A 21,234-nucleotide genomic window follows, 5' to 3' on the forward strand; every position below is an offset into this window, starting at 1 on the left:
AATTTATACAATTTAAAAAATTAATTAAATGTTGATGTGTCACGTGGCAATCCACATGTATGCCACATCAACAAAGTTAAAAATTATTAATTTTTCATCCATTTTTATGTGATTTAACAAAAAAACAAATTCAAAGATTAAAATAGACGAAAAATTAAATAAAAACTAAAATAACTTTTTATAAAAGTTTGAGGACTAAATAAGTAATTATGCTGAAAATTGCAAGCAATGGGAAGGGTATATACCCCACCAATTATTAAAATAATTCACAATTTATAATGTACCAATCAAAATTAATGTTATCTCTGGCACAGTCAACTACCATATATAAATATATCACCCTATCATTTTATTGAGCCTTTTGGGAAGCTCAAATAATTAAAAAAATGTTTTTTTCTTGTAATTCATATTTTTACACCATATGCAATAAAGAAAGTAATAGGTGGTGTGTTCTTTGTTTTGAACTTCACATTTTCTCCTTGTGACCTTCATATACTTTAAATTGTTGTCACACTATCAATTTTTGGGGTAAGGGCTATTATTTTAGTCAATTTTTCATACATAATGGATTTAGTTTATCAACTTTTAATAGTTCTTAATCAAATGAACTTATTTTAATTTATCTAAATTAAAATAATATTAAGTCTGTTAAGTTAATCGATTCGATTATAATTGTCAATAATCGATAATCAATCAAGTTAACTATTCTACCTAAGCCTTTAAACAAGCCTAACTAGAATCGATTTTTTTTTAATACAATGACTAAAAATACCTATAGTTCATTCTCAACCCTTAAATAGGAAAATAATACGCTTCAGCGCACTTAAATTCACGTCCTACTGCATTGACAATAATACCAATATCAATCGAACTAATACTCAATAGGCAATTGTAATCAAATTTTACACACTGAGAATCAAAAGAAAACAATATAAAAGCAAGAAATGAGAGAGTGACCCTTTGAGCATAACTTGTGTGGGTTGGTCCAAAGGGACCACTGAAATGGCATTTGATTTGATTTGATTCACTGCCTAAATGTTAGGCTGCTACTATGATGGAGCCATCCTTCATTAACAAACCCATCCTTACAAACATACAAATGCCATGCAAACGACGGCATTCACAATTGTATTTGAAAAAAAAACAACAAACCTCTCTCTCTATATATAAATTTTTATATTTGAAAAATTGAATTCATTTATTCATTCAATCATCTACTTCATGTGAAGGAAATTAATTTCAATGTACCAAATCCCATGCAATTGAGTTTATGAATGGGAATAACCAATTGAAATAATCAAAAGATGATCGTAAAATAAAACCATTGAAACATAAATGAGACTAGTTATGATATTCACTTCGACCCGACTGACCCGGTTCCCATACAGACTCATAACTCGGTCAACGAAGCATAGTTCGTTGGTATGTAGCTCACCTGCATGAGTTCGCATCACTATGCAGGTGAACCACTATCCAAGAAACACGTGTTGATCCTATTGTAGGGTACATGTTGACCTCCATAGGGGCTTACCTAATCAAATCATTAAATCGCCCCATATAAATAAGAAATTGACTTCCACACTCAACAAGATTATACTCCAAAACCCAAATTTATGGATTTTTCCTTGAATATTTATCTTCATTTCAAAAGAGATTCCCCAAAAAAACAACCATTTTCACCTTTATTTTTCTTGCCCATGTCCTCTAAAAACTTTCATGGTACAATAATTTATTTTTCCCTTTCTTTTACCTATTGATCGACAACTCAAAAGCATCCACCCTCCCTCACTAACTAGCCAAAATTATAATAAATAGATTCTCTCCCCAAATTAAAAAAAAACCACTAATAACAAACCTTGAACCTTAATCATCCAAGAACAGAGCAACAAAATATACTCTGTTTTTGTTTTTATATAATTTATACTGTTACACATTACAGAATCTTAAACCCCATAAATCAGAATATAATACATGCTCAACTAAAATCTCAAGTCTTAATTAACCATTGAATAAAATTTTAAAATTACCCATAACACCAAAAGTAAAGGGAAAAAAGAAGAAGAAGAAAAAGAGATTTTGTGAGCAAGAAAAAAAAAGTATTAAGTAAATAGTAACAATAATCGTTTGCAGAGATATGCAAAATCAAAGTAAATTACCAGATTCACTACCAACCAATATCCTTTTTTTTTTTCATGTATAACAAACCATGTTTAAAAAGAAAAGAGTTCAGCCCCTGCACCTGGTAATACGGCTGCACCCACGGTTATAAGGGTTAGCCTGAGCACCAGGCTTGCAATTATAATAGGAAGCGCCACGCCGGGAACAAGGAACGGTGTTCCTCTGAAGCGCGCCGTAGCTGATGTACCTGGTGGTGGCTAAAATGCGCCGGCTGATCTCCGAATCCAGCTCGAACTCTTCCCCGGCTAAGCATTCGGCTATGGAGCCCTTGCATGGCGATCTGGTCGGTATCCACCCCAGGATCGGGTGTTGCAGGTGGTGGTCCCCACTCGCATCAACAGTCATTACCGCCGCCGCAGCTGCTGCCATGAGCGTCGCGCAGATCACAACGAGCTTATAGTTGAGTACCGCCATTGCAAATTCAAAATCTTTATTTCTGGGTTTTGATGTTTTGGCTTTTGATTTTCTTTTCTTTTTCTGCTTTCTTCTTTGCTGCTTCAGTTTGGTGGCTTTTATATTAAATTCCCTAATTTTTTTTTAATTTTAAAATGGAATAGGAAAAAAGACAAAAGTGCTAAGTTGGCACTTATAACTGACATGTCCACCACTATAAAATAACGGGCAACAATGGATGAAATAATGACGTCCCATTATTTAAATTATTTTTTTAATAATTTAATATAACACCAATAATATCATATTGAATTTTGAAAAAAATTTAATTCTAAATAAAAATATTAAAATTCAGTATAAAATTATTTATCAAAAAATATAATTTTACTGTTTCATACCATCTTCTCTTATAAAAAAAAAGAGAACCAGTTATACCATTTTACAAATATTCCTGCTAGAATCAATGTTATAGGTGATTGAGTTTATTAAATTAAATTTTTTCAGTTTAATAATAAATAAGTTAGAAACAGTATAAATTATTAAATTAAACTAATCCATTTTTATTTGTTTAAACAGTTTATTTTATTTTCAATTATGTATTACAAGTTTTTATTCAACTATACTTAATATAGAAATAAAAAATAAAAATCAATTTATATTATAGTTTATATTCGGTTTATTCAACTCGATTTGGATTCTTTTTAAATGTATTCAATTTTATTATTAACTAAAATTAAAAAAATGCAATTATTTAAATTAAATTTATATTATATGCTAATTATATTTATAAAAATTAAAATTGATGAATTCAACTAATCTTAATTTGAGGTGTTCATGGCCAGATCAAGCCTGGTTCGGGTTAGACTTATGGATGATATGTTTGTCCAGGCCTAACTTAACCCAACCCGAAATATGGGCCTAACATTTTGATCAAGCTCGTCTATATTTATAAATAGTTAACCCGAATCTGTTTTAGACCCATCCATATTATTTTTTTAAAAATATATATTATTTTTAATTTAATATTTAAAAACTTGTTTATTTACTAAACTTTTACATATAATCATCTTTAATATTTTTTTAATGTTTACATTTGTTGAGCCATGTTTTTCTCATATCCCTTGAGAGGAATGTTGGGGGTATTTATACATGCTCCTATCGTTACTATTACAACTCATAACTGGGCTCACCATTTTGTCGCGGCCTTGGGGCCTCTGGTGCTGACGTTCCCTACCTCTGGTGCTGACATTCTCTGCACACCCCCTTGCTTGTTGGATGCGTGTCTACGTAGCACGCGATCCTTTCTGATCCTAAGGCTGACATCCTTAGTGAGCTCCGTACCCGTTGGTCACGAGTCTGAATTACTTACAGGGCTCGCAATCCTTCCTGCGAATATAGTTCGTGACCCCATCCTGTGAGGTGTGCCCGCGAACTCTTCTTGCGAGTTGTCTTGGCGAATACGCCTCTTCTGAGTTGGGTTCATCTAGGTCAAGTGTCATATATATTGGTTGGCGATTACAAATATATAACAACATTAAAGTAGTATACAATATATATAATTTTTGTGTTATAAATTACATAATATATACAAATAACATAATATAAAATATTACTAACTTAAAAATGGGTTGAGCCGAGCTTTGGCCTTGAAGGCTCAAACACAAGCCCGACTCATATTTTAAACGGGTTTAATTTTTTGCCCAAGCCCATTTTTCGAACTTAATATTTTTGTCCAAACCCTCTCAAATTTTGGACGAATAACCCAGCTCATGAATTGGTCTAGAATCCTAATAAATTAAATTAAATTATTTTTTATATTAAATACAGTTCTGATTGGATTTTTAAAATTTAAAATATTTTACAATAGTTACATTTTATTCTAAAATCAATACATAACAAAATCAATTACCTAAGCCTAGTTTCATATAAATCACGTCGATTATGAAAGGCTTAATATAACATTTGGTATTTGAACTTAACACTTTTCTTAATTTATACTTAAATTTTATTTTGGTCTAATTTTATATCCAAATTTGACATTTTTTCCTAATGTGATGATGATATGATATTTTTGTATTTTATATGTTCAATTACTTTTAATTTTATTTATTTACTTAATTATTTTATTAATTAAAAACAATGAATTTCTTTTAATTTGGGGTTTTTAAAAAATTCTTATTTAATATTAATTAGTTAAGCATAGCTCAATACCTTTTCTTTAACATGAATTTCCTCTAATATGACAATATTTTTGTAGCATAACAAAAATAATTACACCATTAGTATTTTATGTAATTTGTATTACATTTAATAAATTTAGATACCAAATTAAAAAAGGCTTAATATAACATTTGGTATTTGAACTTAACACTTTTTCTTAATTTATACTTAAATTTTATTTTGGTCTAATTTTATATCCAAATTTGACATTTTTTTCCTAATGTGATGATGATATGATATTTTTTGTATTTTATATGTTCAATTACTTTTAATTTTATTTATTTACTTAATTATTTTATTAATTAAAAACAATGAATTTCTTTTAATTTGGGGTTTTAAAAAAATTCTTATTTAATATTAATTAGTTAAGCATAGCTCAATACCTTTTTCTTTAACATGAATTTCCTCTAATATGACAATATTTTTGTAGCATAACAAAAATAATTACACCGTTAGTATTTTATGTAATTTGTATTACATTTAATAAATTTAGATACCAAATTAAAAAAATGTCAAATTCTAGTATCAAATTTCAATATTAAACAGAAAGCAGTGGGAAAAACAAGAAATTGAAGAATTAGCGGAGAAAGGAGTACTAATAATAGTAGTAAAAAAAAAATAGAAAAAGGGAAAGGAAAGAGGGGAAGTGGAGGTTCGGTTAGGGTAGCATCTTATTCTTATTTCTAAACTTTATATAACATTGTCTTCCCTTTTCCTTCACCCACTCAACCCTTTGCTCAAATAGACTTCTTCCAAATAGAGTAAACTAATTCAAAAATAAAAAATTCAGTACCTAAATGGCATGCAAATACCATTATTTATTAAAATGATTGAAATATCATTGAATATCATTATAAAATGATGTGTTTTAAAAAAATAATATTTTTAAATAGTGGAGGGTGTGAGAAAGGCGACACTAATAACCGGGTTTTAAAAAACCCGGTTGAATATATGTATATACGATTGAATTTATGGAGACTTGTAATGTCAGATGGGGTTGAGGATAGGGGATAGGTATTTTGGAGAGTTTTATTTTGTTATTTACTTAACTAGTATAAAGACGATTATTATGTCCAAGAATGTGATGTTTTCTAATTTTTATTTGTAATTATTATGTATTTGTTTATTGTTATTGTTATCTCAAAAATAAAATAAAAATTAATAACTCAAATGGTATGCCCAATAGATTATTTATCAAAATGGTACGTTTGGTACAAATGAATTACCGAAATGGGTCGTTTGCTACAAAAGAAATACCGAAATGGGTTATTTGCTTCAAATTTTTACGGTGACCCTTTTTGGTATTTAATATTTCTTTTGGATTATTGTGGTAAAAAACTCAAATATGTCATAAATTAATTGTCTTCACCTCAAATAGAGAAATTATAAAAATACTTTTACATCTTCCGTTAAATTAATTGAATACTAATTAATTGAACTGAATTGGTTTTAAAATTTTTACAGTTCACAAATATTGAATATCATTACGTATAAAAAAATTACAGTTCACAAATGTTAAATAATGAGATAGTTTTGAAAAAATAAGCGATTGACTTACATTAATATATCTCAAATTATGTTGTTACTGATTTGTTTCTATGAGTAAAAATATTAGTAATTCTTCAAAAAATAACAAAACTGTATAAAATTCATTTTCGTTATTTGTTCAGGTGATGATTAAATTTTGTATTTGACACTGCAGATATTCAAATGACTCATTCAATTACAAAAATGAATCACACGTCAAATACGATTAATGTGGTGGTAATAAAATTGTTGTTTGTTATTCACGGGTCATATTATAAAGTTCGACGTCATTTTTTATTTAATTTGGATGTATTAACTATTGCTGTAATTTAATATGTTCAGGGTCCACACCGCGTACTGAGGGGTCACGTCAACGGTGTGGGCTATCTGTTGGGTCCCCGTCTTATACCATACTTGGAGGCATTCGAATTCAGATAAACTATAATGATCCACATTTTTTATTTGAAGTACGAGTTGATTTCGACTTTGGTCGAGCGGTGGCATCCGAAGACCCACACATTTCACTTGTTGTGTGTGGAGTGCACTATCACTGTTGAAGATATTGCACTGCAATTCAAGCTCTCAGACAACGGTATTGCGGTCACGAGTGTCAATACATTGTCTGATCTGACGACCCTTTGCTATGACTTACTAGGACGCTTGCTCGATGATGGTGGTGATAAATTAATGACTTTGAAATTTTCATGGTTGAAGGCGAATTTCGAGTATTTACCGAGTACTGTCACTAAGCGAAAGGTGATGTGTGCCACTCGAGCGTATATAATGCATATGATAGGGGGTGTACTAATGCTAGATGCAAACAACAAGGTTCACTTGATTTACTTGCCCCTGTTGTTTGATTTATATGTTGCTCGTTCGTACAATTGGGGCTCAACAGTACTAGCTACATTGTATCGCGAGATTTGTCGGACGACAAAGTGTAATGCTGGGAAAATAAACAAATACTTGGTATTGCTGCAGTCCTGGGCGCTTTATAGGATATCATCCTTGACATCAGTTACTCACTAAACATACGTTTTCCCACTTATGAATAGGTGATAAAATTTAACCATTACAAGAAGAATTTTGTTTTTATTTTTTTAATGAAAATTTGTTCTAACAAGTTTTCTTTTTTTGTAGATGGAGTTTTTCTCTGAGTATCGGGAAGTAATATACACTTCCGATTTACCGCCAGATGATTGAGACAAACGCTGGGAAGGGATAATTTTTACTAATATTCATTACAATTAATTATTTTATTTATGTTATTTGACTTGTGATACTATAATGATGTTATTAATTGTGCAGTTCATCTGATTGCCATATTCCTTCTCAGACATTGCGGATATTATTCCCCAATCTGCTTACATCCACTCATACTTGTGGTGCGTTAATGCACCTCTACTGAATTTCTCAACAGTTGAGTGGTTTAATGTGGATTGAATACTGCGACAGTTTGGGTGCTTCCAACATATCCTAGATGTTCCACGGAGTTTGAGGGATATACACTTAATTAACAAAAATGGGAAACATGACAAGAATTGGGAAATAGAGCATGAATAATATATTGTTTTGTGGAATGCCCGAATGGGACGGAGAGCTCGGATTGATTATGCATCTGACTTGCGACTCTCAGAGGAGTACCAACTCTGGTACATGGCATGTGAGAAACTTTTTTATTTGGTGGGCGAACGATGCTAGTCCCTCCATACATACAACGAGTAGGGCACCTCTCGCACTGCATGCCACATTCGTCTCCTACACTCGAACTCGAGCGGTCTTATTCATAGTTTGGGATTAAGGGATTACGGACTCGTTTAGATTATCTACTGAAGTAAGTTATTTTTCTCGTAATTTAAATCTTCTTACAATGTCACTTATCTTCAGTTTGAACTTAGACAATCAATGAACTAATATTTGCTTGTCACAATTTCGCAATGCATGAAAAATATAAAAGATAGAAATACAAAAGACATGATAGTGAAATGTGAAATTAGCTTTATTTATTTATTCATCGTTCAAATAAATAGAAAACAATTACATGTTTACTACAATATAGGCACATTTCCCAACAGTTCCTATCATCCAGACGTGGGGGTTGATGATTATTTTCTGGAATCGTCAGGCTATGCATATCAGTCATAAATTCTCGGTTCCAGTTCTAATCATCCGGAACCGAGATCATCGATGACGTTTGATACCTTCAGCTCATTACTACTCTAGTATTTGACTCCACCTGGGCAAACCTTTGGGACATACGATTTCTCGAGTTTGTTTAACACACCCCAAGATTCGCCAATGGATGATGTGAATAATTTTCGGGTGAGGGTAACAATGACCGTCGCGGGCACCCTTAATGTCAATGTCGGGCACCACAACGATTTACCCCAATGACGACGGCATTGAATCATCAATTTGAAGAGGTGTAACATTATATTTACTGCATTTATACTGTAATTTAAATTTCAAGCTTATATGGTTTTAATTATAGCAAATGTTTGACTTATTTTTATTCGACTTAATTTCCAAGCTTGTTTGACTTAATTTTATTCGACTTAATTTTCAAGCTTGTATCCACTACAAATATTACATTTAAAAACACAACTTATGGGTTAATTTTTTTTAATAAAATTTTAAATTTTTAAAGCAATATACATGCCAAAATATAAATATGAAAATTTCATCATAATCATAAAATTTTTGTTACAAGCTTGAACATGAAGTACATTAATTCATATTCCACTCGATCACGATGATTGTCCAATATGTTAGGTTTGATGCGGGTATTTAACTCGATTATGACTAGCTACTCTACACACGCCATAAAGTTTATCGTCAATTTTCTCCCTCATGTCTATTTCATTACAAATCCTGGTGACTTATGGGCAACCTTTTGGCTTCATACGTAACCCATTGTCTGGGACAAGCTCGAAAGTAAGCAGATGCACTTCTCATGTAGACACATCACGTAGGACGGGAAACTCATTTTCCCAAACACGCAATGTGTGTTTGAGAGTGTACACCTCATTAATATATTGTTCAGCATTGATCGAGGCGCGGGCACAAGTTGCAATGACGTGCGTACAGGGGTAATAAAGTGACTAAAACTTCTCGTAATCGCACTGTCTGTTTTAGAGATTAACTCTGGAGGACCTAAGTGGGATACCGGGTCAACGACCGATAGACTCCGTAACTCGAAAAGTTTCTAAATGTCGATAATATATTTCTACATTCATCGTCTTCAATCTCCAACGGTTTGCACCCATTATCTTCATGAAATCTTTGATAAACATGTGTCCCGCCTCTATCTGGTTGATTTGTTTCAGCCTTATTCTTGGCATCAAGGTTGCCAACCTGTAAAACGTAGCTGAGAAAACAGATGAATTGGAAGATGCCGTATTCGCCTCAATACGAAGTTAACTGCTTCTACCAGGTTGGTGGTTATATGACCATATCAAACACTGTCATCAAAACTTTGAGCCCATTACCACGACTCTATGGTACCCTGCCACTCTCGAAAAGAAGTATTTGTCTCACCTTGCATGTCACCTTCAAGTCTGGTCATCCTTTGCCTAAAAAGGTGTGGCTCTAGCTTGTATGTTGTATATGTATTAAGAAAGACAAATAATAGTCGCGAATTAATTTGTTGATGTATTAATAAATTTTAAAACATATGTTGAAACTAAATTTTACTCATTTTCACAATTTTTCTTTTCCAGTTTCTGTAAGTTCATTTGGAAGAATTCTCATGACTCCATGTTCTCATTTTCAAAACGATGGCAAGCGTTATTAAGAGTAAGTTCTGGTTCCCATCTTCAGCAACCATAATAAGTAGGATATGTGTATATTTTTCATATAGTCAGGTCCTATCAACTTGTACAACCAGCTTGTAGTGGAGAAATGCCCGTACGCTTAGATCAAACATCGAGAACATCCGGTGAAAAACTCTTCTTCTCGGTTGTAGTTAGTCGTTTGAATTGTAATAAGGTCGTGTCTGTAACTTAATGACAGTTTCTGGCACATACTCCTGCATAGCGGCTATCCACCCTTATAGCTCATTGTACGACGCATCCCAATCTTCGTACAACTGCTCCATTGCCATCTGTTTAGCTATCCATACTTTTCGGTATGACACTCTATATTGGAATCGTTCTTGCATTTCAATAATCAGTACCGAAATAGGAATGGTCAGCATGTCTTTCACTATTGGCATAATGCATGTGCAGATATTTTTGGAATCAAGTTTGCGGTGATTTTGCGTCATAGTGTTGAAGTGCATGCGTGAGGCCAAACAAATTTTCTTATCTCTCACATTTGCGACTTCTGGATAAATCCAGCTCGTACCCGCCAATTGCAGCCTTCTGTTGACCTCTAACATTTCTTAATATAAAATGTCGGTTTAGACACAACTACTTTGTAGTCAACCGACACATTCATGCTATACTGCTTAATGGCAAATATATATTCTTCCTTGGTTGCAAATTTTTGGCCCACAAACAACTTCTTATGTTTGGAATCTGTGACAAATCGGTGAGTAGGTAATATATCAGGGTACTCCGAGAACTCGGATGCATACATTACATCGGGATCTATGATCGATATATGTGCCCCAAGATCATTGTGTACCACAATGCCTCGACTCGGGTTCCCAACTGAAGACGTGTTAACATTCCCATCGTCATTCGTGCATTCGTCATCGATATCATTCAGGACATCATCTAGATCGGGATGACTATAGTCTTCAACCTTGTGATCAGAAGAACCATTATTATCATATTCATCATTACCATCCGCATCAGTCTCAATCACCACCGGATGTATTTGTAAGCGGGGACTCGAGTTAAGGTTCTCAGGTGCAGGTGGAGTGTTAATATCGATGTCGATACCGCGTACAATCAATTGCCTATCAACGTATGCTCTCGGAACCACTGTACACAGATCTTAAACTCCATGTTCTTCATCTAATAAAGTGGAATCTTTAGCTAGATCCACATCAGCTAACTCAGTAAAAAACTGAATCAGATCAGTTTGGCCACTCTAATCTCGACAATAAAGTGTGATCATTGTCTCCACGTCTTCATCGTCTACAAGTTCTATCTCGGTAAATTTGATAAGATCTGTCGAAATTGAAAATTTGTAGAATAGTCTCGAAATCCTCCTCCCACAATGTTTAACAATTTTTGCACTAATCATTTTTTTCATATCATCAACCAATACATTTTTATTAAATATTATTGCTATTTGCTGGCAACATTCAAATGTACATCTAACTGTTGTTGTCAAGATTACTCCATCGATATAAACACATACAAAAAATTGATTACCATCTTCAATAGTAAACTTATAAAAATAATTAAATTTCTAAATATTTTATTCCAAAAAATATCTGGAAAAAATAAAATTCATATATATTAACCTTATGAATTCTTCTTTGTTTTCTTCTACAACCAAAATTTTTCCTCTTCTATTCTTATCTTTAAAAAAACATTAAGAGAACACTGCTTAAATACCACTGGGTGCCGCCTCTCTCACCTTCCACCCCATTAAACCCGTATTTTTACCCAAAGATTACACGTGTATTGGGAGAAAATACTAGTGCCGCTCTCACACCCTCCACCCTTAATATATATATATATATATATATATATATATATATATATATATATATATATATATATATATATATACACATCATTTTGTAATGATGTTTCAATGATCAAGTCGAAAAAATTAAGTGCCGCCTCTTCCATGCCTTCCACCCTCAAACATACCATTTTGGTAAATAATGGTATTGGTTATTTTGTATTATATAGGTAAAAAAATCGAAAAATCCACTTATCTCAATATAATTACTATAATATCACTAAATATTGTAAATTTTCAAAATTAATAATTGTTTAGCATATTTTGATAAAATGTATAAAAGGAATTAAAATTTTTGGCATATCAAGTTAGGGATTTGAAAAGTTGGGCTCGAAAAGAGTAAAATTGTATTGTAGGGATTAATAGATTGAGCTTTAATTCGATAGGTATGGGTATTGTTATCAATGCAGGAGGACGTGGGTTCAAGTGCGCTGAAGCACATTCTCCTCCTATTTATGGGTAGTTCTAGGCTTTGTATCAAAAAGAGCAGAAACTATAATGAGATAAAAAAAAAAGAATCAAATAACAAATTGTGACCAAATTAAAAACTGAAAATATAATCAAAACTTAAAAAAAATTGATTACATAAATGGGGTGGAAAACAGATTAATTATGAGAATGATATGAAAACTACAGTAATTATCGATGCCGCCTGATTAACTAGCGATACCACCCACTTTTTCAGTCATCATCAACCAAGCATAGGTTTGTAAAAAAAATAGGCAGCATCAACATAGATTCTAAAAAAATACTTATATTTTTTGGTATACGTTGGAACAAAAAATATTTTTTTATGGATGCCACCTGATAGCACCACTTTAAAATTTTAAAAGATATATATTTTTAATTTAATTCCCCAACTCGAAATCATTTATGTGTCTACTATAGCTATAGTAGCATGTATGGTAGAGTGCAATTAGTTTCACTTCCCAAAGTTGCTCTTTTAATTTAATTCCCCAAACAGTGAAACAAAACGTTACCTGGTGTGTCAATTAGTTTCCCTTTTAACTTAATTCCTCCAACAATGAAACAAAACGATAGTTGGTATGTCAATTAGTTTCACTTCCCAAAGTTTCTTTTTTAACCTAATTCCCCCAACAATAAAATAAGCAATACTGAAGATAAGTAAAATTACAATCTATCGTGAAGTCCACTTACATGCGCTAAACTGATGATAATTTGAGGTCCAACATTCAAATATGGTGAGGCATAGTTGAATAAAAAAAAGCATTGTGGTAACCATGCATTTACATCCTCAACAATGGGATCGATGATTTTAAAATTTATTTTCTGAAGCAACAAAATATTCAAAGAAAAATGTAAACGACGTTGGCTTCAACGTAATCAGCACGTAGCCGTTGAAAATGTAGAGCCAGACACAGATCACCATGACCGTCCTAAAACTATACACACTTCGAGCCAGGCTAGCTGGCTCTTATCAATCTTCCCTTTTATCTATTTAAAAATAAAATCCATTCTGGTCTCCCAGTTTATTATAATAATTGAAAAAAAAAAAAGGGTTTTCTATAAAAATATCCAAAAGTTTTTATTATTTACAAAAATAACTCACCTTAAAAATCATATACGTAAATTATCCGTTTTGAACCGTGAACCACAATACTACCATTGCTATTCATAGCACCACCCATCACAATCAACCAATGATTGGCCTGTGGCGTTAAAAAATGATTTCTTTGAGTGTTGTACATTGAAGGCACTAATATAAGTACACGTATCCACCTGCTTAAAATACTTGTATTTCCTAGAAAAAAATCATTTTTTTAATAGGTGATGCTAATGTCAACGGCACCACAAAAAAAAATCATTTTTTTACATGGGTGCCACTGTTGTAATTGGTGGCACCTATTTAAAAAAATAATTTTTTCAAAGAATACGGGTATTTTAAATGGGTGGGTATATATGTACTTATATTGATGTCAACAACACCACCCAAAGAAATCATTTTTTATTCCAAGGGGCCAATCATTGGGTGATTATGATGGTGCTGCCAATGGCAACGGTAGCACCAAGGTTTAGCGTTCAAAACGGGTCATTTACGTACATGATTTTCAATGTGGGTCATTTTCATAAATAATCAAAACTTTGGGGTCATTTTTATAAAAAAACCTTAAGAAAGAAAACTCTCAGTGCACCAGACCCTAATCTATGTGTAGATTTCCAAGATTCTGGAATCAACATCCATAAACGCAATATCCTAAACCCAGTGCTTAAAACTGTCTAAATCTTGTCTAGATGAATGTGGCAATATCGTATCATCAAATCTAGTACATTATTTATATAGTGTATGCGTATAGATTCAGATATGAATATCAAAATAAAATCTTTTAAATACATATAATAGGAAACATGTTTGAATCAAACAGATACTCTAAACTCGAGTGGCAAAAAGTTCAACAACCATTTCAAGCTTTTTCCAGTAATGGGATTTCCAAATAGTGGATACCATTAGCTTTTAAGGACAAACCTAGAAAGTACTTTAGTGGATATGATAAAGGCAATCCAAGTCAAAACAATCTAAGCATATGGCAGCTCTTTAAATGTCCCGTCCCCCTTGAACCTCAGTGGTCTAATGCTCTTCTCAAAATAAAACACAGTAGTTATTGGCTTAATGCAATGGTCAAAACTACAAATGTCCTTAAGTTCAGAAAACTTTATCAAGGATGAACACCAAAAGTCGAGATCAGAGGTGTTTGCTTCACATTTATAACAGACAATAACTAGCTATAGTGACTGCAAAGTTTTAATGATGGATAACCCAGGTCCATTCTAGAATCACTTACCAATCCTATATTCTACTAGTATAACTTTGGGAGCGGGATCAGTTCACCTCATTTACCATTTAAGTTCGGACCACATGCCAATCTAAAAATATCCATTTTTTAGAAAGAGAAATCTTTGATTAGACAATACCATATCAACTGAAACCGACATGCCAATTGTAACGTTAGGTCAAATGTAACGTTGTTTGGTGGATGGAACTAAATGGAAGAGAATATTCACTGATTTTCAGATGATGTGATTTGATGTCTAGTTTGCTTTTCTAAAGTAATTATGAGGAGAATTTTCTTATTCCCTACCAAAAACACTATGAAAATCTGAAGATGGGTCTAGTAAATAGAACTGGATTCTGCACTAAGTTGATAAGTTCATAAGCTACAGCACATAAATTGTAATGTTAATGAAGGTTCTAAGCACCATAAAATGAATATTAGTACTCGGTGTCTATTCTATAAAAGCATGGTTATTAGTGAATCGAAAAGTCATCATTAGTTCATTTCAATACCATAAATGGTATTTTTATCTTAAACAGATAAAAGCAAACTGGCAAAAAATAAGACAGATATTATGACACGGTAAAAAATGTTATTCTCCGGCTCCTGATGTTTTGACTAACTTATTGCTATAAGAAAGACTTAACAAACTGAAGGAATCTACATCACCGAATGTTTGAATTGATTGCACTACCCGCAAACATATACACAATCAAATATTAAAAAAATATACTTCTAATAAATTCATTTTGAAGGATATCAGATTATAGATCCTTCTATGCAAACAGCGGAACAATTATAGGAAAAGAAAAGCTACTGGAATTAGTTCAAGGACAGAAAGCTAAATGAGAAAGAAGGGTATGACTTACAAGAAGACATGCACTTACATTGGAGAAATCAAACAAGTAACACCTAGCATTAAGAGGTATATGTCATTAACCGATTATTATTGTTCTTCATAATATGGTGGTGTTGACTGAACACATAGTTCGTTCTCATCATCCCCATCCTCCTCCTCCTCATTTGCATCTACCCAATTACTCGGATGACGTTGTGATAACCCATGCACATTAATCTGGCTCCTACCTGAGCAGAACAAAGAAAGCGGGGGTATTGTCAATTACATTGGAAGTGAGTAAAACATTATAAAAGTACAAATAACTAGTCTTTTGACTAACCTTGTGCCCCAGCATCATGGTCCTTTTCTACTTGGTGGCGGGTACTATAGACAGTTAAGAAAGCTCAGTCAAAACAATCAAAAGCAATTCTACTTAAGAGATTCCTGCGGTAGAGTTTATAAGAACTGGAAAATCATCAAAGTTCAGCATTACAGATTTCCAACAGGAGTATTAAAACAAAATTGCTTGTGATGAAATTTACCATAAATAAGATCCAGTTAAGTCTGTAGATGACTGCTAACAGATTGGGATTTATACTCTGTTCACTAAAGTATTTGTAAAAAATGGAGGTATGCTTGCAGACTGACATTAACACCAATGTGAACTGCACATACATATACATAGTGAAAGAAAAAATACGAGCACGATATGGCCAATAAGAGGACTTAGTGATTAAGCTTAAATAGAGACACAGAATATTTAACAGCAATATTCAGGATACAAACTAGGAGCAGCAGGAACACTTTCTTTAATCGGTGCATCTTTTGTAATATGCATCATGCTAATCCTTTGAATATCCCTCTGTTCACTAGCATTCAAGTTCTGCTGTCCTTTCACTTGCCTTTCTTCAACCTCATTACTGCTTTTTGCTGCACTTCCTGGTAACTATAATGCATGAGATTCAGCATGAACACAGCATCATAGAATGATGGTGAATGGTTACCTGAGAGGTCAGACCATATTCTGGTGTGGTCCGATGGATGCTCAGGTACATTTGGCCTAACCCTCTCTTCTTGTGCTTCGGACCCTGTCCTGTGCATTGCCTGATTATGTACAGTCGTAGCAGCTGGTGCAGGTTCAGAGGGATTGCCTTCATGCAGCTGTGATATAAGCATGGTTGCAAGTACAAGTGTAGCATCAAAGTTTGAGCCAGAGCCATCATCTAGGCCAAATTTGGGTGCCAACAAAATCGGCCTGTTTCCAAGTAAGCATCTATTAAAGATCAAACAGACATTTTTGCTTATTGTGACAATGGCATTTAGCAAGTAGGTAAGACTGATAAAAGCAATCAGTAATTTTCATATCTGTGCATTTTGCTTTGTCCTAGCCGAACTGGTCAAAATTTTGTACACATTTTGGGTTAAGTTTCATAAACTTCTAAAATCCTAATAGTTCATTGGAAATTCAGATAGCTATCTTGTAGCAAATGATTGGTATTAGAAGAAGAATTGATGCAACAAAAACAGATGACACAAACTTGCTATAAGATATGGCTATCTGAATTGCAAATGTTAGGATATAATCACCTGATGATGTGAAATATTTTACATTTCAAAACAAGTTGTTCTATGAGTTGCTAAAAACAGATCTATAATGTTGCACTAATGCATGGAGAACTAAAATCACTAAAAGAATATCTTACTCGCCAGCTTTGTCAAGAAACAAGTGTATGTCAACCTCGCAGCCTTCACAAAAAGTAAGGAATGCCTGCATTTTAGTTTGTCTTTTCAGGTAACGTAATGCAAACACACCGATGACAACTCATGCTTATGAAAGAGCTTCAATGGAAGAATAAAGATTTCCATGTTTTCTTTTCCTTTTTGGCCAGATAAAGATTACCATGATTAAGTTGGATTTATAAAGCAAAGAAAATCAAGTTGCTGCAAAATCTACATTCTGGATCTCGATTAGATACCTTTAATTCCTTCATACTAAAAGTAACATCTACAGGATCTCCAATGTGAGTATACTGCACAAACTCTTCCAAAGGATCTATCCAGAGTTGAGTGTGCAATGTGGAATCATTCTCTACATAGAAAATGGAAAAAGTAAATTCTTTTTTCACGTGAAATAGAAAAAATCAATATTGCTGCGTACCTTTTGTTGGATCTATATAACTTCTAAGCTCAACAGCTTTTCCACCTATTTCACTTGCAGCATCTGAAGGTAAGGACGTTGTCTCAGTTGCAATGATGGTAATTTCCTGAAGTGATGATTGAAAATTAGCTAGCAATCTGTTTAGATCACGAGGCCTAACTACCAAGTTACTTGGAAATCTTCTCCTATCAAGAGACAAGTGTTGTATGTCTGGTTCAACATTGCAGGTAATCCAATATGATTTTTTCATACCTGTCAAGCATATAAGATGAAAATATTTTTTAAAAAAAATAAATCCATTTATGTGCAACATCAGAAAACTTGTGAGAATGACTCTTTCAAGGGGCAGCTCCCAAGTTTTCATAACTGCCACGTCGAGCAGAAAAACTAGATTTTCATGACTTCCCAGAAAAAATCCAATTTACTTTGGCTTTGTGGCTGGATTAGTGAGCATAAAATTGAACTTGTATATTCATAGGTACATATAAAAGACAATAAATTGATTGACAATAAATTGATTGCATCCCAATGCTAAAACTAACAGCACAGCATGGTGACGGTTGCCATACTCAAAAATATAGCAAATTGAGAGATTATTAACATACATGAGAAACCCTTCGTCTCATTCCCATTCCTATATTTGAAGATGAATGAAAAATATATCGGAAAATCAAATAAGCACTTTACCACTATAGCATGCCAAAGCCCACTGTACTTTCGACGCATCAGGATCGGCCAATTTCACAGTCAAGTGATCAATACTTGCAATAGGTGTCCTAAAAACAGAACAAACAGCCTAAAAGCACCAGGTCACTTGAAATGCTACCTTTTCATGATTCATCAAACAAATATTTAGAGAAGCATGGAAGCAGCGAAAGACAAAAACCATACCTTCAAAAGCACACTACACTGCACTTGAGTACCAGAAGTTCTATAGGCATCAAAGAAGTTTGGCTTAAACGTAATAGATTGGTAGGCCGACCTTGAAGAATTGAGTGTATGAAGTGCGAGCTGCAAATATTGCCAAGTTTTCAGTCAATTTGTGTTGAATACATACATGGATAAAAATCCCGATATGCAGAATAGGGAGTATAATATTTTGTTTAGTTGCCGAGGAAAATTTCAAAATCTTACAAACAAATATCGAATATCCTTTCTACTACATTGCCGTACAGCAACCAAATCAACGTATCATTTCCCTTCACTTTCCCAATCACCAAACAATACAATACAATAAACTAGCATTTAAGCCCCATCAAAACCCTAATTTAAATGCTTAAACCAACTAAATAAATCACTTAATTCAATTTATTTTGCTTATAAATCAATTGAACTAAAGAGAATAAATTCGGCAGTAGAGAGTAGGAAGGTTATGATAGGGAAAGCGTACCTGAGAAGGAGAAGCTTGGATGACGAGCTCGTTGCCTACACGTGCGAGGCACGTGATCGAACGACTAAAGGTTTTGAGAGCGTTGTCGCTTAGACTCAGCTCCATCGCCTCCTTTTTCTTTCTTAAACTCTGAGTTCCACTGTATGAGAAATTTGAAAATGCCAAACTCAACTCGCTAAACTCGAGTTCAGACTCGGAAAAAGAGAGCGAATTCTGATTTGCGCTTGGCGGGAATAAAAAAAAACAATATATATATTTCTTTTTAATTTTCTTAATAGTTTGATTTTGTGTCGTTCTCATTTTTTTTATATTATTCTTTTTATTTTAATAAAATAGTTTAATTTTCTTTTTCCAGATAAATAAAAAAAGTAATTAGTATGATATATTTTAATAACAATTAATTTTATATAGAATTTTTAAGTTATAAATTAAATAAAAATAGCATTTGGATTGATTTGAGTAAACATTATTTTTAACATTTATTCCATTCGAATACCTCAACTCAAATAATTTTCGATTCCTCATTTTTTCTTATTTAATCTTAGCAGTAACCTTGTGTTTACAATACCAATGAATTTCAGACATCATGTGAGTTTCTTTCTCCCCTTAGAGGTTGATTAAATGCTGAAGTTACCTATTTTATGTAATTAAATTGGTCAATTTATGAGAATACACTATTGATTTTTCCATGTTTATGTTAAATTTTATACAGGAGTGCAATTTGGGGCTAAATAGAAGAAAAAATAAACAATTCGACTAGATTGAATGAAGAAGCAAAAGAAGGGGGGTCGAAATGGAATTTCAAAAAGATGTAATTGGCTGAAATTTTCTGATTGACTTAGTAAGAGATTATGTAGGGATTTATTTTGATAATGGGAATATTTTTCCCTAATTTTATGCATTTTCTATGTATAGTGGCTTTAAATTAGGAAAGTTGGCTCAAAGCCACTAGTATAAATAGGTGGTATTATGTTCATTTCAGAAAGCTTTCATCTTTTGAATATAATCTCTCATTCTTTCTCACGAAATTATTTGTTGTCTTTGGTTCCTTTTACTTCCAATTTATTAATTTCTAGCTTGTCACCAACCTACACCACTTACATTTTCATTTTCAAACATTTTTCTCATTCCCAGTAAGCTAAAACCATTTTATACCCAAACAAAATTCCAGCCACATACTTAAACCACCCACTTTTACCCATTTCAACCCTATTTCATTTATCCAACCCTCTCCAGATATGCCCAACTCCCATATGCCCCAAACTTTAGTCAACTAAACCCATTTCAGCTTTAGGTCAGTGTTAACATTGTCAAGACCCGTGAGTTACGAACCCGAGCAATTTAACTCCTAAATTCCAGTATTTATTATTTATCGGGATTAAGAGTATGATTTCGTCAACTCACAAAGTCAAATCAACACTAAGTCAAAAAAGATGTCGTTTGAGTTAGTGTGGTTAGGCGTACAATTGGAATTCCGAAAGGATCTATTGTCTAATCGGTTTTCCGTGAACACATTGGCGTGCCAAGTGGGGATTGTTGTTTGGTTCCGTCAAGAGAAGTAGTAACCGGATTTAAATGTCCCACGCGGTTGAGGGCATTGGTTCGAGCTAGGCTCTTCTAGAACGTAAAGCTACCGGAGTTCTAAATCACGAACGTTTCATAGGTTGTTCGATCGGCAAGGGTTAGTTATAAGACGTTCTATAACTAATTTACACAAGGAAGAGTTGGTGTCCGAGGCGTCCTTGGTAGCTATAACTAGCTTATTGGAAAAGAGGAGTTCATCTAATTTTGAGGATCGGTTCAAAGACGGAAGAACCCGTGCCTAAAGCTGAGCTAAATTTAATTGATTTTCCTTCAAATTTACTTAACTATTTTTCTTATTTAATTGTCTTCAGCTTTTACTTTTTACACATTTTTTCTCTGTTTATTTCAGGTTTCATATTTTATCCCCCCAAATTTCTTGGGCACGACAACTGCCCAGACATAAATCTGGTCGAGAGAGAAACAATTTTCAGTAAACCCAGTCTCTGAGGGATCGACCCTACTCCCTATACTCCTCAAATTTGCAAATTAGGTGTAGGATTATATTGGTGGA

General features: G+C 33.2%; 2 protein-coding genes across 3 annotated transcripts; both read right to left on the minus strand.

Moving 5' to 3' along the window:
• Positions 1 to 2,074: 2,074 nt before the first annotated feature.
• Positions 2,075 to 2,691, minus strand: LOC105761049 (protein RALF-like 33). Its single transcript, XM_012578712.2, has one exon. It carries the CDS (start codon positions 2,590 to 2,592, stop codon positions 2,227 to 2,229), a length of 366 nt encoding a protein of 121 aa, XP_012434166.1. The 5' UTR covers positions 2,593 to 2,691; the 3' UTR covers positions 2,075 to 2,226.
• A 12,723-nt stretch (positions 2,692 to 15,414) lies between these two features.
• On the minus strand, positions 15,415 to 19,359 carry LOC105761047 (uncharacterized). 2 transcript variants are annotated; one of them, XM_012578711.2, is made up of 10 exons: positions 19,140 to 19,359; positions 18,641 to 18,760; positions 18,437 to 18,545; positions 17,750 to 18,001; positions 17,568 to 17,680; positions 17,295 to 17,359; positions 16,596 to 16,846; positions 16,374 to 16,530; positions 15,932 to 15,975; positions 15,415 to 15,839 (listed from the first exon to the last, which is right to left on the minus strand). In XM_012578711.2, the coding sequence occupies exons 1-10, from the start codon at positions 19,242 to 19,244 to the stop codon at positions 15,700 to 15,702; spliced, it is 1,356 nt and encodes a 451-aa protein (XP_012434165.1). In that variant the 5' UTR covers positions 19,245 to 19,359; the 3' UTR covers positions 15,415 to 15,699. The 2 variants fall into 2 exon arrangements, with proteins under 2 accessions (XP_012434165.1, XP_012434164.1); XM_012578710.2 differs by having other exon boundaries at positions 16,596 to 16,864.
• Positions 19,360 to 21,234: the final 1,875 nt, after the last annotated feature.

The sequence above is a fragment of the Gossypium raimondii genome, chromosome 11 (assembly GCF_025698545.1).
Source record: "Gossypium raimondii isolate GPD5lz chromosome 11, ASM2569854v1, whole genome shotgun sequence".
In the NCBI taxonomy this organism is placed as follows: Eukaryota; Viridiplantae; Streptophyta; class Magnoliopsida; order Malvales; family Malvaceae; genus Gossypium; species Gossypium raimondii.

Bases quoted from the DNA above. Each gene is read 5' to 3' on its own strand.
- LOC105761049 (XM_012578712.2), bottom strand. From the start codon at position 2,592: ATGGCGGTACTCAACTATAAGCTCGTTGTGATCTGCGCGACGCTCATG.
- LOC105761047 (XM_012578710.2), bottom strand. From the start codon at position 19,244: ATGGAGCTGAGTCTAAGCGACAACGCTCTCAAAACCTTTAGTCGTTCG. The intron at 18,546-18,640 runs GTATGGTTTTTG...TGGTGCTTTTAG, and splicing joins AGTGTAGTGTGCTTTTGAAG to GCTGTTTGTTCTGTTTTTAG. The intron at 16,865-17,294 runs GTAAGATATTCT...GATCTTTAATAG, and splicing joins TTTCTTGACAAAGCTGGCGA to ATGCTTACTTGGAAACAGGC.